The sequence below is a fragment of the Homalodisca vitripennis genome, unplaced genomic scaffold (genome assembly GCF_021130785.1).
Source record: "Homalodisca vitripennis isolate AUS2020 unplaced genomic scaffold, UT_GWSS_2.1 ScUCBcl_2824;HRSCAF=7932, whole genome shotgun sequence".
Taxonomy (NCBI): domain Eukaryota; kingdom Metazoa; phylum Arthropoda; class Insecta; order Hemiptera; family Cicadellidae; genus Homalodisca; species Homalodisca vitripennis.
Window position 1 is genome coordinate 16,485 of NW_025778939.1, and position 17,919 is coordinate 34,403.

Consider the following 17,919-nt stretch of genomic DNA (forward strand, 5'->3'; position numbering starts at 1 on the left):
AAAGTTCATTGTCCCTCCCCAAACTCCCCACAAAGAAGACAGCAACCAGCTTCAGTAGGCAATTCCTTTCCTGATAATGGCCCCAGAATCTCCAAAGCTGAGAAGGTCTACGTCATCCATTTCATTGTCATCGCACAGAATTATTTCCTTGCATTTATCTTCGTCCTCTGATGAGCTGAACGAAATGTTTCTGCGACATAACTTTTTCTTTGCCTTTGTCATCTCATGTTTTGGTTTGAACAATTTGGGAGTCAGACTTTCTGTAGTTGCTCTTACCTTTTGGTTTCAGAACCTTTTTAGAGGCTTTTTTAAGGTTGTTGTTTTCCTTACGGCTTATTCCTTTCTTCTTTTTTCGAGAGCTGCTAACTCAAGTTTTATTTTATTAGGGGTGAGAGTGAGAATTGATGAATGCTGCTTTCTTGAGTTCGGTTTTTTAGAAGTCTTATTGGGACATGGAAGAGGAGAAATAATAGAAAAAGGTACAAGTGATGCAGTGTCTGACTTCGGAGGATGAAGATCTTCATTTGGGTTGGTTTCATCAACTCCATGACCTGTCTTGACGTTGATGGTTTAGGACCATGATTTAAAGCTTTGTGTTGAAACCTGCCCGACTGTTGGTACAGCAATTTCGTGGATGTTCTTTTGTGGCTCATCATCGACAACTGATACGAGTGCAGATGCATTAGGATTCAATACTGTAAAATCCTCTTCTGAAAATGTTTCTGTATCTAAAGGAAATATTCCAGTCATTTCAAATCCCGAAACTCCCTTTTTCAATGTTTGCAACTCTGATATATGCCTTGTTGAACAGGGATGCAATATCGTAAGGAGTTATCTTGGTAAATGCATTTACTTTCATAAATGAATCACACTCTCGAGCAAAGGCTGCCTTCAAGGAACTGTAAAAAGGTTACATCCAGAGGCTGCAGCGGTGTGATGTATGTGGAGGTATTGTAACTACTACAATATTGTTATCCTTGCACTTGTTGTAGGCAGCTAAGGTGGTGTGGGTGGTTGTGGTTGTCCATGATTAGCAAAACAGGACTCTCCTTTGTTGGTTTTGCGTAGGCAAATAAAATGGTCCAACCATACCAAAAACAAATCTTCATTAATCCAGCCATTTTTGCTGCATTCGTAAATTGCATTTATAGGGCCATCTTTTTTCAAAAGTGGGCTCATTCTCAACCTAGGGAAAATGAACATTGGCGGGATGTAAGTACCGCAGCACACTAAAAGCACAACAAATGGTTATATTTTTCCCCCCGTTTCCCAACTAGTAGCAGCACCAACCTGTTTTACCCCTTTGGGACCCAGAATATTTCCAGGTTTCTGAACAGTTGATATGCCCGTTTCGTCAAAGTTATAGATGTTTGTAGAAGAAAAGGCATGTTTATCCATAACAGACTTCAAGTTTGAATAAAACAACTTTACCTCTTCAACATTAAAAGCTGTTATTCTGTCCAAGCTGGTAGCCTCTGGTTTTCTTACGCTAACAGTTGGATTTCTTTTGAGAAACCCTTGCAACCAGTCCCACCCAGCCATTTTACATGAGATATTAAAGTTGTGTTTTATTTTGTTCACTTCTGCATATTCAAACACTAGTCTACGAAGTTCAGTTGGAGTCAGTCCATAGAATACTTTAGCCAAAGTTAATACCCTGCTGTGCTACATCGGTTTCTTGTTCTTTGCGTGAACGTGGGTTTTCGTCCTAACTGTGCCTCACTCGAATTATTTGTTTGTAGTCGATCACGGAGTGTCATCACGGGAATGTTGTAAAATCGAGCAGTCTCTCGAAGTTTTCTTGCCATCTTCTCTTCACAGCCTTGATAGCAGCTTTCATCATCTCATTGGTCCAGCTTGCTTTCTGCGTCAGCCGTGGACGGTTTCTCACCATCTGTTTGAAAAAGTATTTTTTATAGACATTTAACATATTAAAGAATTTAGAATTAGATATTAAGATAAAATGTTTTAAGAACAATTTTTATCATAACATTGCATTATAGGTAATCCCGTACACTTGTTGGGGCAATACCGTACACTTTGTACGGCATTGCCCTGATCTGTCTTGCGTAGTAGGATTAAAAATTCATAACCTAAAAAAAATACACCGACTAGGAAGGTCGTAGTTATACTAATTTTATGATCTTTATATGTAAAGATTATAATACCAATATTGTAAAGACTATAACTGGAGCAGAGTTTTACTTACCTCTGATGAAGCAAGAATTCAAAATACAGAAGAAAACTGAAGAAACTATAAAAAACTTTGATTTGTTAAACAACGCGGTGCAGCTTGCCGGCGGTTTCTCTCCAGATGTGTTTTAGTATTGTTGCCGCGAGGTAGCAGCACTAGTTCCAGCGCTGTAGTCGCCTTTTAGACGTCACAAACCTTGTGTACGGTATTACCTCAATGTACGGTATTGCCTCGATCTCCCCTACAGCTGGAAAAAAAACAGGACAAACAAAGGATAATTTCTGCAGCATTTCTCTGCAAAATTTCTAAAAATAAAAAACTCCAAGGAAACACAAAAGATAAATATGCTAGCAAAACAAACTTAGCAACCTTTAAAAATACAAGAGAGTATGGTGTGTTTTCGAGTTCAAAATACCTCCAAAACATGAGGAGGTTAAGTGGTAGTGAGGACTTTTAAGTCCTAACTTCGCCTCTGTAAATAAAGACATTTTTCATTTCAAAAACATGCAAGAAATTGGAGCTAAGAGTGGAAAAAATTGACAAACTAATACATTTATTTGACGAAACACAACCACACGTAGTCATACTCAGTGAACATGGATTGAAAGAAAGTGAAATGGAAAACAAAAGACTTCCGAAATACTCCCTTAAAACACATTTCTCAAGACTCAACCACAGGAAAGGAGGGGTAGCAATTTATATAATCGAAGACTTGAAAGAACATGTGGAACCTTTGGACATTACTTATCATAGCAAAGAACTTATATGTGAACTTGCAGTAATAAAAATAACACTTGGTAAAGAACACCTCTTTGTAATGGGAGTCTACATAACACCAACTGCTCGACTGGATGATGCCTTGGACATTCTCTCATCTACCCTAGAAGAAACTGGGGCCGAAAAACGTACTGTAATAATTATGGGAGATGTCAATGTGAACAGTTTAGAGCCTGACAGGAACACAAAAAAGCTCAATGACACACTGCAAAGCCACAACATAGTAAGATTGCCACTGCCTCCTACAAGAATCACCCCCACTTCCATGTCCTCCATAGACTTTATCTGCTCAAATCAGCACACCAGATTAAAAATGAAAGTGTTGCATGCCGGCATTGCAGACCACACAGCTCAGCTCTGTGAATTTCAAATCCAAGGAAAACTTTCCCTGTATCTCCAGCACCATGGGCAGAGTCTTTAACCAGAGAAACATGGACTCCATTAAAGAAGACTGGAATTCAGTTTTTTATGCTCCAACTGCAGAAGAAGCCTACAACATCTTCCTGTCACGAATAACTACAATCATGAATTTGGTAGCCCCTGTTAAAAAAATAAGAACTAAAAATAAAATAAAGTTAACATTTTGCAAATGAAGAAACCAACCGCAACAAGTCTATCTTGGATGCTTGAGGCGTTATGAGTTGACTGGACAAAATGAAATCAAGATAGAAATGGTGGAAGCTAAAAAGAATTATGACCTTAAACTTAGATCACTTAGACGCCAAGGATCAGCAGATTATATAAAACAGGCAGAAAACAAATCAAAGGCTGCATGGCAAACAATAAACAGTCAAAGATAAAGTAAAAAACATTGAAATCGCCCAGATGGAAATAAATTTTGATGGAGTTAAGACCAAAGATACCAATAAAATTGCATGCTATCTCAATACTTATTTCACCAATGTTGCTGAGCAGACTCTGGCTTCTGCGCCAAAAGTAGCACACAGACACAATGTTTCAGAAATCCAAACATTTGAACATGACATGCTCCAGTTGCGATGCACAGACGAAACTGAAATCAAAGCTGTAATAAAATCTTTTAAATCTAAGACCTCCTCTGGATTAGATGACATATCAACAAAACTACTAAAACATTGCAGTGACACTCTAATACCTCCACTCGTGAACATAATAAATAAATCACTGATGCAAGGATGATTCCCCTCTGCGCTAAAACTAAGTAAAGTCTATCCAAAGTTTAAAAAGGGCTGCAAATTAGAAGTAAGTAACTGCAGACCAATTTCTCTCATACCAAATTTCTCAAAAGTGGCTGAATGAATTGTACTTACTCGACTAATAGACCACTGCAAAAAATAAAAAATACAACCTTCTCCCTGTAGGGCAACACGGTTTTATCAGGGGGCGATCCACATACTCTGCCTTAATCAAGTTTGCTGAATTAATCATTGACAACTTAGAAGAGAAAAACCTGGTGACTACTATCCTACTTGACTTTAGCAAGGCCTTCGACTGCCTCGGACATAACCTGATACTAAAGAAACTTCAACAACTAGGTATCAAAGGTCAAGCTTTGAGGTGGTTTCAAAGTTACCTTGAATGACGCCAGCAAGTTGTTTAATTAAGGCAGATACACAAGGGAACAGTAAAAGAAGATCAGATCACCTCCTCTACCAACAAATAGGGGTGTTCCTCAAGGATCAGTACTGGGCCCTGTGTTATTCATTCTTTTTACCCATGACCTGCCTCAATACTTGGTAGAACACTGCACGCCCTTAATTTACGCAGATGACACAACATTGGTGCTAGCTGAGAAATCTGCAGATACCCTAGCTGTTCAATCATTATTTTCACTCAATATGGCCTACCAGTACTGTCACTTCAATGACTTAGTAGTTAATGAAAACAAAACCAAACAAATAGCCTTTGGTAAGAAAAAAGACTTGGTTACAGCACTGCCAGAAGTGATGAGGGAGAATAATTCAACATTCCTAGGAGTCATCATTGACGATGACATGTCCTGGAACAAACACACTGATAGTATTACCACCAAAATCAACACCTCACTGTATGCCTTAAAGCGCATCAAACAGACAATCGATCAAACTACTTCAAAAATTGCCTATCACGCACAAACCTACACCGTATCCTCCTGCTACAAAAGAGAGCCATAAGAATCCTGTATGGGCTACAAGCTAGGGATAGCTGCAGAGAAGCATTCATAAGCCTGAAAATTATCACAGTAATAGCTCTTTACATCAGGGAAATAGTGTTATATGTTGATGGAAGCATGCAGATTAAAGGTCAAGATATATATACTTATGGAACAAGAACAACTTCAAACTATATCCTGCCTTTACACCGGACAACCCTGTACAAGAAGAAGCCTTATACTCAGGAAAAAAATCTTACAATCTTTTACCAACAGACATAAGACGCACTCAGGGAAAAAGCTTACGATCAAGCCTGACTGAATGGTTACTGCAGCGACCTTTCTACAGCCTTGACAAGTTCCTGCAGTGAAAGAAGACTGATCAAGACATTTTTAACATACATAACTAAATTTTACAACTACTGTAAAGTCTATTTAATATCACTTTGTATTGTTTGACGCCATTACTGTATCTTGATGATCATGTAAATAAAGATTTTTTGATTGATTGATTTGAGTTTGAAAACAAGTACATCTATTTCAAATTCACAGGAAAGAACCATTTCACTATTTTAGGTTAACAGTTCAAGTTTCTTTATGTTTAGCCTCTTAGATGCCAGTGGGTGGTGCCCTTAAAAAATTCAAATTGCTCTGTATCTTATTCCAGTGTTGAAATTTAGCTCATTCCACATTTTATATCGGTCGGTTCAGTAAATTTTGTAACAACAAGCATCTAAACATCCAAAATGTACATTTATAAAATTGGTAGGATGGAACAACACCAATGATTATGAATCATGTCATGTATAGAGTAGCTTGTTTGCTATAGAGTGGATTAATTTTGTACTATACTTTTGAAGGGAATATAATTAAAAAGATCCAATTACATTCGGGACTCCCCTATGGACTCCTCAATTCATAAGTAATGGAAAGACATCATGTATGTTCTTATGCCTCACCACACCTCTTTGTATACTCCAGATCATTTGTAGTTACCGCTTGCCATTCTTGGAACTCCCTTCCACCAACACCTAAAGCAAAGGAAAGCCGAGTACAGTTCTCATTGGCTTAACACTTTGAACACCAGGTGTCTATGTCACTCTACAGTAACATACACTTGTGAAAACCATAATCATAAATTTTCATATGGAGGTGAGAGTATTAACATTGTGTACTTTAGCTAGTCCAGTATTGTTATATAACATTGTGTACTTTGGCTAGTCTAGTATTGTTATATAAGACTTTCAGCCCCATGTGTCAGTTACTCTACGTTAAGTGTAAATACCATTATCACTTCATGTGGGCCTGGAATTGTTAACATTTTGTACTTTAGCTAGTCCAGTATTGTTATATAACATTGTGTACTTAGTATTGTTATATAAGACTTTCAGCCCCATGTGTCTGTTACTCTACGGTAAGTGTAAATACCATTATCACTTCATGTGGGCCTGGAATTGTTAACATTGTGTACTTTAGCTAGTCCAGTATTGTAATATAACGTTGTTTACTTTAGCTAATCTGGTATCGTTATATAATGTTGTGTACTTTAGCTAACCCAATATTGCTATATAACATTGTGGGACTGAGATTATTAAAAAGTATCTGCTGGAGCGAATGACTAAGGGGTCGACGAGTAGGGTTTGCTGAATACAGAGAGATTGTAAAGCTATGAAGGTGACTGTAAAAACTTATTTTGTTATATTTATTGTTGTAGGACTTTTAAAATAGTTTACGACTATATCAAAATAGTGTGTTACTTTGTTACAAGTTTAATTTTAGATATTACAGTACATCGTATAATTTTAAGTTAGGTTAAATTTAAGAAAGCGCCACATAATAAAATATAAAATTTTGCCCCTGCACAGATGTATAAATAAATCAATCAAGCAATAAGGTTCCTGTAACATGCTCAATTTTCTAGATTATTCTACCGTGTCATGGTGCAACATTGGTACTCTTACTAGAAAGCCATAAGAATACCAGTGCATTCTCATTATAATTGTTAGTTTATAAAATAAGTACCTAATGCTCAGCTCCTAGTAGCAGGATGAGTAACTGTGTTATTTCGTGACTGAATGGAGACTCTAAGGTGGCAGGATTGTTTGTTCCACCCCTGAGATTTATATATATTTTTGCTATTATCCTCAGAAATTATAATTATCTTGGTAGTGCAATTACCAAAGTAATACTACAACACTATAATTGCTGAGCTTTATATTTTTTTCATGTGGCTTATATCTATTCCGTAATGTTAACATTAAATTTTAAAACATTAATAACTAATTAATGTATTTTACAATAGATTACTAGAAGACATTTAGTCCAGCAAAGTTGTCATATGTCAACTTTAATCATATGGTAAAAAAAACAACACAATCTATTTATTCTATTCGATTTTAAAATTGTGTGTATTTATAATTTTAATCCAAATTAATAGTATTTTTAAATGTTAATCTTACTAAAATCGTATGTTTAGTGTATTTAAATGAGCTTAATTGTTAATAAACCAACATGCCTAAGTTACTTTTTGAAAAACTTCTTCATGACAATAATTCTGTCAATGTCAGTGTTTACAAACCGGATGGAATTTCATCTTTCTGGAATTGGTTTACCAGAAAGAACAAAACTGGAGATATCCCCAAAACTGTGTTTGACACTAGCTACAGACTGAAGCTCAATGAAAACGACCTGAACATGTTGAAGAGCATCGATTTACAAAAACTTATGGCTACCAGAAACAGAAAAAAGTTTCCAAACCAACATAAAATATTTTTTCTTCCAAAAACTTCTTCCTTGGGGTCGAAAGAAAAGGAATTTTTGGATAATTTTGCTTTACACATGAAACAAAAAACTTTTCAAACCGGAACAAAAACATTTGAGCAAAAAGTGAAATCTACAAGTTTGTTTTCAATCAAGTCAAACCATAGTCTAAAATATATACATAAGATAAAGTCGCAAAGATCGATAGTGCACAGTGTGAGTAGCAACAGAGCAACTTGTCGGGTTGGCAACACTGCGAGAGGCCCCAGGAATGTTCTGCTGAAGAGTGTGCCACCAGCAGTTCTCGAGAGTAACTTGCAAAATAAAGTTTTTCTTCCCCTTTATGTTGGAAAGAGGAAAACTGACAAAGACAGAACACAAAAAAACAAACCTGCGGAAAATATTTGCAAACATGATAATGAAAAAAATGAATCAGATGTAATACCGATGCTTTTGACTAAAATAAAGTCAATGGAAGAGCAAATAAGTGATATAGAAAATAAAACAAAACAAATCGATGAAGTTGTTTCACACAACAACAGATTTTGAAGACATCCACTTACAACAATAAAACAGGCACTGCAGAAAAGTCAATTGGAGTAGAAACAAAACATTTAGCAACCCACAAAGTTTATCCAAAAAATATTAACTCTTGTTCAAAGAAATCAAAAACGTGTCCTACAAAGTTGAAAAATAAAAGAAAACTGAACTATGCATCCGGGAACTCCTTGAAAAGTACTAAAAAAACTAAGGATCTTAGTGTGAAAATTGTGAATAATACTTGTGATAAAAATAAAACAAAAAAAAGAAATGCTACAGATAATCTTTTTAACAACCCTGAAACATTTATTGGACTACACAACTTTACTATTCCAAATATTATGTCTAAAAAAAAATCTTTTCCAAGCAAATCCTAATATAGGTTGTGACATGATTTTACAATTGTTAAAAACCTTTTCGGAAGTGAGTGGTTCATCGAAGATGGGCCACACTGAACCTGTAAAACCTGATAACCTAAATTTGAATAATGAAAGCAGCTTTGTTGGTTCAAAAACAATATCCAACTTTTCAAAACCAACTTTTGACTGGAAACATAAAAGTTTGACTTCAGCTAGTGAATCACAGGATGAAGAAATCAATAAAACAAATACTGGAATAAGTAACATTGGTGTAAGAAAAAACTATTCCTTTCCTCTTAGAAATGAAGTCACTAAAAAAGATTTAAGTCAAGTTAGTAAGATTTTGGAAGGATCAGATCAGAAGAAAAACATTATTCGTGAATCATTTGAACAGAAAACTGGTAGTTGTCTTATTACTTCACAAGAGAAAATAAAAGTTAGTGAAGAAAAAGACATTTCTGAGCCAATCACTTCAGGGTTAGGAAAGACGCCAAAAACAAAATAATAATGAAATCCAAAAATTACCTGAAACTGTGAAACGGAATCAAGACTTTTCAGAAAACAATTTTGACTTAGAAGAAACAAAAGGCAGTGAGCGCAGCGATGAATTAGTTTTTGAGAAACATCTTGAGTTCCAAATTTGTAAAAATAAATCAGTTCAATTAGATGTCAAAGATCTAAATATTTCCAAAACTGTTTTAGAACAATGTTCTAATGCAGTTCTCTCCCATGTTGAGAGTAATGTTTATATTGAACAGCCTATGAACAAAATGTCAGGTATTACTATGGAACCTTGTAAATTGTGCAGTGTCCATATAAAACAAAGTGAAATGTCAACTGGTCTAATCAACCCAACAGAAAACTTGTCAAACCGTAAGTATGTAAATTATATAATAACTGATAGAATTCATTATTACTTAGCATATTTGGTTATATTTTTACTGCAATAACAATTACATTAAATGAAATGAAAAAATTGTTTAAACAGGCAAAGTTAGGTTCTCATGGCCCTTTCTTACACTTAACCTGTCTGAACAATAATTATTAACAAATATTAACCAAATTAATATTAACACTAATCTACTTTACTAAAGACATTAAATTAAACATTAATCTAAACACTAAAAAAATTATAAATATGATACATCTAAAAAAAAATATAATTATACAATCATAACACAAATTAATATTACAACTTCCATTTTTAATAAGAACCAACAACTATTAATAATACCTAATAACTATAATTTATAAATAAATAATATTTATGGTGTGTTATCTCACTCACACTCCTCACACACAATGCCAGCATCACACCCACAGACCCCTAGGACGGACCCGCCCCGACCAACCGTTCATGGTACAAACGTCTCAGTGCCGCCACAAACCGCCGATCTCCCTCAATGGAAGTGATTTCTGATCTTGATAAAAAGCTGAATTTCACAGTATAACATAACTAGACAGTTGCTTGTTTTACACAAAGTTGGCCAAGCACAATTAATGTAAAATAGTATGAGACTGACATATTCAATAGCATACTCAGTGTAATAAGAATGAGAGAGAAACGCCTCCCAAATCTTCAAGAAATCAACAAAACATTCTAATGAAACTTCAACAGTATAATTCATATATGTGTTGTTTTTGCCTGATTTGTATACTTGATTGTTAATCTGTAACAAATACCCTGACAAATGGTACATTAAATTGACAATCTGTATATAGCAATGTGTTATTCATGACCTTGCAACATTTAGAAGAATAGCACACTGAATTAATGCTTGTGGGACTCTCACATTTTAATTTTTACAGATATTTTAACCTTTGGTCTATTATTATATAAATAATCAATGTGGCATAAAATATTAAAATTAAAAATGACATACACATTAGATATGACTTAAAAGAGAAAACTAGCTGATAGGGTATTTTTCAGTTTTTTTTATTGAGCTTTTTAACAAAACTTTAAGATTTATTTGTGAGAAACCAATTAATTACATCAAAAAACTAAAATGTAGTTGGGTGACTAAATAACAACTAGAATAAAGATTGGATACATTTTGCTTGAGTTTAAATCAAAGGAGGCAATTTAAGATTGTGTTTATGTGTGTGAATTTCCAATCCAAATATGGAGAAAAGTTTTAAAAGAGAATGGATATTCCTGAAAGGCATTTTTTATTCGTTTGAGGCATTTCAAAGGAAATGAGATCATGTGAAAATAAACTGAGAGGAAAGAGTCATTCTACAATATAAAATTATATTTTGATCAAAGCAGCCAGTGAGTTCCGAGGACTGATTAATAAGTTTTACACAGATTACTGCACTCTTAGTTTGGTCATGTTCTCCGTTCTTTAATGGCTGATTTTTGCAGGACTCTTGATGGTCTAGAAGAAAGCCTTGGTTAAGTTTAACAAATACATTTTGGGGAAATATCTCAATACAATACGGTTACAACATTAGGTTTGGACAGAATTTACATTTTAAATTTAAACATTGAATTTAAATTTCGTCAGATTTTAACAATATTGTTTAGTTATACTGGCGGTACACAAAACTCAAACCCTGGTCTTGGCTAGCCATGAGTATTAAGTTAATTGTTAACGATTTATAGCTTTATTTCTGGTTTGAAGAATTCAGCAAGATATCATTTAAAGATACAATGGATATACATTCAAATATTAGAGTTTTTCTTGTACAAGTACATGGATTTTTACCATTTCAATAAAAAAGTGGAAAATAACTAGTTTTATTCTAAATAAACCCACGACAATACCAACAAAATGTAAAAGCACCTGGATGCACATTGATCATATATTTAAACAGAAACAGCACTCATAATTCTATGACCTAAAGTAAGGGTGTAAACAGGGGCGCATTTACAAATTCGGCGCCCCTAGGCCTACAGACCAAAGAGCGCCCCCCCCTCCCCCAGAGGACTCTGATTACACTGACGTAGAAATCCAGTAAATTTCTTAATTACGTAATTTTGATGAACGATAATTACAATAGTATATATATATATATATATATATATATATATATATATACCCCCGGACCTAGTTGACCTTCGCCACCCGCCCCGCCGAGCGCCAACACCACCCGCCGCCGCAACTTTTTTCTTTTGTGTACTTTAAAATTTATGCGCCCCCTAAAATTTTGCGCCCTAGGCCTGGGCCTAGTGGGCCTATAGGGAAATGCGGCACTGGGCGTAAAGATTACTTGAGGTTTAACATTATTCTTAAAGCACTAAAATTAAGATGTCTGTCAGTCCACTTATACAGGAGGTAGGGAATAGTCTTGGAGGAACATATTAAATAGATACCCTGATTGCCCAAAAGTGTTTTGTCACAATGATTTCACATTTAAAAACTCTCCAAATCATTAGAAGATTTATATCACTAGCGTTTTGTTAAATGTAAAATCAACCGGCATGGTACTCTTTTTCTATGGATGTTCAGAATCTTTGTACAGTATTTTAAAAATTGTTTTAGTCTCTAAAGTTTCATTTATTTATTCATTTTTATGTAAAATGTACAAGGTTTAGTGTCACATATGAAATTTTAGTATTACACAATGTCATACATGAGTTAACATTTAGTAATTTACATGTAGTTCAAGGCAAAAAAAGACTTCAAGAATCAAATAGACTTGTGTAAATAAATATGTTATTTACAAATTGAAATTAAGTTATAAAGACCTCATCTGTTGAATAGGGAGAAATATTAATAAGGTATTTTTAGCACTAGTTTATATTTGTTTATTTGATTCTATTTGTTTTAAGTTATTTGGTAACATTCGTAAAAAATTAAGTCCTATATTACTTGTCTTTTTCTTAGCAAGCTCTAAATTGTGGTGATTGCTTTCTACTAAAGTCATTCCCCTTGTTTTGTATGCATTACTCCCAGCATATGTTCTTTCACATACATAATCGACTGAAAATTATGCAGCCCATATACGGTCAAAATGCCTAGATTTGTAAAATTAGCTTTGACAGAATCCTTACTTTTAGTCCTAATATGACTAACTTAATTGCTCTTTTTGGATGAAAATGAATTTTATTAAATTTTTTTATGACATACCACCGTACAAGGAAATACCATAGGAAATATTTGAGTGAATATATGCAAAATATATTGTTTTCAGTGTTTCCATATTACAAAAATATGACATCTTCTTAAGAGCATATTAACTGGAATTTATTTTCAGACATAAATTTTCTACATGTTTGTCCCACAATAAATGTTTGTCAATTATTAAGCCTAAAAGCTTTACTTAATTTAATCGTCAGTATGTATTTTATAAACCTTTAAAAGACCAAGATTTAATGTGTTGCAATTAGTGCTTATGATGCTCAGGTGTTACTTTAGTGGTGTCTTAAGAGCCACACCTGTCTTAGTTAGCCAACTTTATAATTGTTAAATCCACTTATTATCTCTAGTGTACTGGCTTTGTTAGGATTATTGATTATTTATTGACATTGTTGTTATGATATTATTATTAATGTTTGACATTGTTAGCAAATTAAACATATAATTGTAATCAGCCTTTTGGGATTTTTTTTTAAAGTTGGTAAATAAATAAACCAAAGATTAAATACAGTGTCATGTAAATCCGTAAATTTTGACTGTAAACTGATTAATAATTTAAATAAGTTATTTAAATAAGAACTCAAGATGTTGATGGATAACGTTACTGTTAATGATGAATAAGTTAAGGCTCGATTAAAATGTTCTTCTTGAATATGAAAGATTTGGTAGAGTTATTTTAAAATATCACATTATTATAATTACTACTATAAACTTCTTATTGCTTTATATATTTACAGACGTTCTACTTTTATATTTAATGGTTGATTGCCATGGTTTGTATTTTCATACATGGCACTGAAATAAACTGAACTGATCAAATTGGAGAGGATTACAGGCAGAACTAAACTGTTTACATTGCCTGTGCTACATGTCTGAGTCAACATAGCCAACAAGAGTGGGGAGGATGTGTTGTGATCAGCCAATTTAACACAGCTACCATAACCATTTTTATCATTTAGCTTTATTATACTTGATTTAATTTTTATATTTGATCCATTTCAGGAACAACTATATTGTGCTCAAACGTAAGAAATGATCCTAAGGTGAGTATCACAATACTGGTTGAAGATAATTTGAAAAATGCAGTTAAAATGAAAAGTAATGTTTTTGTTGATAAAGAAGACATCAGAGAAATTTACCCTGAACAAAAGGTAAACGAAGTAAAGTTTCCAGTTCTGAAAAGTATTAGAGGAAATGGGGACACTGAAAACAGTACTAATGAAATCAATTCTAATGAAGAGAATTCAAAACAAAATAACTCTGTCATCTCTTTAAATTGCTTAAATTACTTGAAGACAGCAGTTTCTTCTTCGAAATTAAGCATCCAATCTGAAAACAATATCCATATAGGTAATCAAAATTGTTATGGTGATATAAATGTGGACACAGTTAATATGACAAAAAATAATACCAATGTTCAATCCAACCAAGGTATATATCTTAATCAAGAGAAAAGGAAAAGCATATGAAGAACAATTATTTGGTGATAAAATTAAAAGTAAAGAATCAAAAAATTCAATAAAACTCCCTTTAGTAAAAAGCTCCTCAGAAATTAAAAAATATATGAAGCCCAATAGAATTTTGAGTCAAACATTTGTGGTTGGAAGAAACGCTATTGAAACACATAAAACCAACCAAAGTACATCACCAATAAATTCAAACATTTCAAAATACTGTCAGAATGCTGAAACATTTGAAGCCATCACTACTAATATCCCAAAACAAATAAATAAACTTGTTGATGGTAATGGACAGTTCAAGCTAGTTGAAAATGATACAGATTCTAGCAAGGAAATTAAACTTGAGAAACAACATAGATATTCATTTGTAAAAAATAATTATTCAAGTGTGTGTTTTAAAGAATCAAAAGATTTTAGTAAATACGAAAACCTCACAGGGAATCAGAATAATTTGAATCAAAGCTTAAGATCTACCAGACATGGTTTGGTTCAGGAACCACTTTTTAGAGACTTAGAATCTAAGTTATCCATTGATAAGTTAAATCCTGCTCATAATTATGAAAAAGGCGACAGCATTAAAATCCCAGCTCAACCTGAAGACTCCAAAGGTATACCTCAGCAAAAGCATGATGTTCTAGAAGCAACTTATACTGTTGAAACTATGCCTGGTGGAGAAAGCAATAATAAAGAAATTACTTCTCCCAGTTTATCAGTCACAAAACCCTTACTTTCAACAGTGAGCATACAGACTGATTGGAGTTTGGTTGGTATTACAGTTGAGCATTTTCTGTCTGAAGTGAATATAAAAGTTCCAAATGAAGTATTAAAATTATCAGTCTCAACTCAAACGGAGGATTTAGTAAAGCAAACAGAACTATCATATAAAAATACAGAAAGCTTGTCCGGAAAATTTTTTAAAATTAAAAATGAAAAATCCATTAGTAAAAATACGAACAGTAGTGGTGATGAATCTTCTAACCAGATAATTCCAAAGAATGGAATGCCCACCACAGTTAATGGGACTGTTTCTGATGTAACGATGTCCAGTGAACCAGTGACTGTAACTCTAGACACTCCAGAATCTGTAAAAATTACAGGAGAAGAAAATAAAGTGAGAGTCAATTTCACAAAACTTCCTGAAAACCCAATAGTGGGGGTTGAACATTCTAAAGGCATGACTGATGAAATTTATCAAAACCATATCAATCAACACAAAGATGAGAAAGATTTACCAGCCAGAGTAATGGAAGACTTTCACAACTGTTTAATTCCATGTTTCCACCCATTATTTGAGGACACTGTGTTGTTCGAGTTAGCTGATAATGCAACAACCTATCAGGATTTCATGTCTAATAAGATATCATCCAAAAAAAGTCCGCTTCTCTCTCGCCCACATTACTTTGGTCCTTACAACAGACCGAGCAACACGAATTCTCCTAAGCAAGTTTTGTCCACAACCAAACTTAAAAGTACAAGAAACTCAAGCTTTTGTAAAGTACCAGGTGGCATACAGTCAGTTGAGCGATCAGTATTAACAAATGGTAGAGCAAGCATTGACAAATACCCAAGTGGTAAAAACAAATCATGTGATAATACGAAGGGTCCTAAAATAAAAAATCAACAACTAGGCTGTATAACTAATAGAGATCAGGATCAAGAAGGAAATTTAATGAATAAAAAAGGTAACAATGGCCTCAAATATAACACAACTGGAACCTTCGAAAGGCGTGCATGCCTAAAAGACAGTACTGCATCAAAATCAACGTGTTCATTGCACAAAACATCTGATATCCCCTCTTGTTCATGTAAAGCTGAAGATCATATGTACAATTATTTGTCTGGTTTAGAATGTGGGGATGTAGAAACAAATCAGAACTATGTTCTGCCATTTAATTTAGACCATTATACACCAAGTGGCAACCATAAATAAATTATCATTAATTTTGAGTAAGAAAATGTTATAGTGGTTATTTGAAAAAATATTAAGTTAACACTTTATGACTACCAAGTGTGTAATATTGGCAGACACCAGAAAATACTACTACAGCGGACGTGTTATATGTAAACTCTACTATAGCTATAGTATACAATATTAACATTATGACTACTGAGCAACACAGTGTCTAATACTGGCAGAAACACCACACACTACTACTATAGTCCTCTTGGTAATGGACGTGTTATATGTAAATACTACTATAGCTATAGTATGCAATATTAACACTGACTACTAAGAAACACAGTGTCTAATATTGGTAGAAAGGCCACACAATACTACTAGTCTTCGGTAGAGGATGTGTTATATGTAAATACTACTATAGCTATAGTATACAATATTAACACTGACTACTAAGAAACACAGTGTCTAATATTCGTAGAAAGGCCACACAATACTACTAGTCTTCGGTAGAGGATGTGTTATATGTAAATACTACTATAGCTATAGTATACAATATTAACACTGACTACTAAGAAACACAGTGTCTAATATTGGTAGAAAGGCCACACAATACTACTAGTCTTCGGTAGAGGATGTGTTATATGTAAATACTACTATAGCTATAGTGTACAATATTAACACTGACTACTAAGAAACACAGTGTCTAATATTGGTAGAAAGGCCACACAATACTACTAGTCTTCAGTAGAGGATGTGTTATATGTAAATACTACTATAGCTATAGTATACAATATTAACACTGACTACTAAGAAACACAGTGTCTAATATTGGTAGAAAGGCCACACAATACTACTAGTCTTCGGTAGAGGATGTGTTATATGTAAATACTACTATAGCTATAGTGTACAATATTAACACTGACTACTAAGAAACACAGTGTCTAATATTGGTAGAAAGGCCACACAATACTACTAGTCTTCGGTAGAGGATGTGTTATATGTAAATACTACTATAGCTATAGTATACAATATTAACACTGACTACTAAGAAACACATTGTCTAATATTGGTAGAAAGGCCACACAATACTACTAGTCTTCGGTAGAGGATGTGTTATATGTAAATACTACTATAGCTATAGTATACAATATTAACACTATGACTACTGAGCAACAGTATCTAATATTGGCAGAAACACCACACAATACTATTATAACTTTTGCTAGCAAATTTGTTAAATAAAGTAAATTCTACATAATTTCAAACATCCATAAAAACATTAAATTTAATGTACAAACCAATCAATAAGTACCTATTTTATTAAAACACACAGATGCAAGACTATAAACAGATTTTTCACAAATAAATCCTTCATTTTAAGCATTTTCGTGGGATACTGTTACCCTGAAAATCACATTGCAACAATGTAAGCAACAATATTTCTTATACATAATATAGCAATGGTGGGACTCACCTAACTGTGCAGCTGATGAGACAATGAGAATACTTCTTCATCTAAATTACATTGGGTAGCTTCTGGGTAAATCTAATAGAGCTTATTTGTAGTCTAGGTGTTTTTAATGTCTTCATCGCTGATTTATTTGGATCTCTACAGATAGACATGGACTTAGATTCCAGGTGCCAAGTCTATAACTGTGTCAGATTTCAGACACTGCACTAAGCGGCAGGTCAAATGAAACTAAACTCAACATTGCAATATTGTTTAATTTAAAT

At 33.7% G+C, this 17,919-nt stretch overlaps 1 protein-coding gene across 1 annotated transcript; it reads left to right on the forward strand.

Moving 5' to 3' along the window:
* Nucleotides 1-8,378: 8,378 nt before the first annotated feature.
* Nucleotides 8,379-16,236, forward strand: LOC124372273. The gene is made up of 2 exons (XM_046830653.1): nucleotides 8,379-9,613; nucleotides 13,828-16,236. The coding sequence occupies exon 2, from the start codon at nucleotides 14,239-14,241 to the stop codon at nucleotides 16,213-16,215; it is 1,977 nt and encodes a 658-aa protein (XP_046686609.1). The 5' UTR covers nucleotides 8,379-9,613; nucleotides 13,828-14,238; the 3' UTR covers nucleotides 16,216-16,236.
* The last annotated feature ends 1,683 nt before the right edge of the window (nucleotides 16,237-17,919 follow it).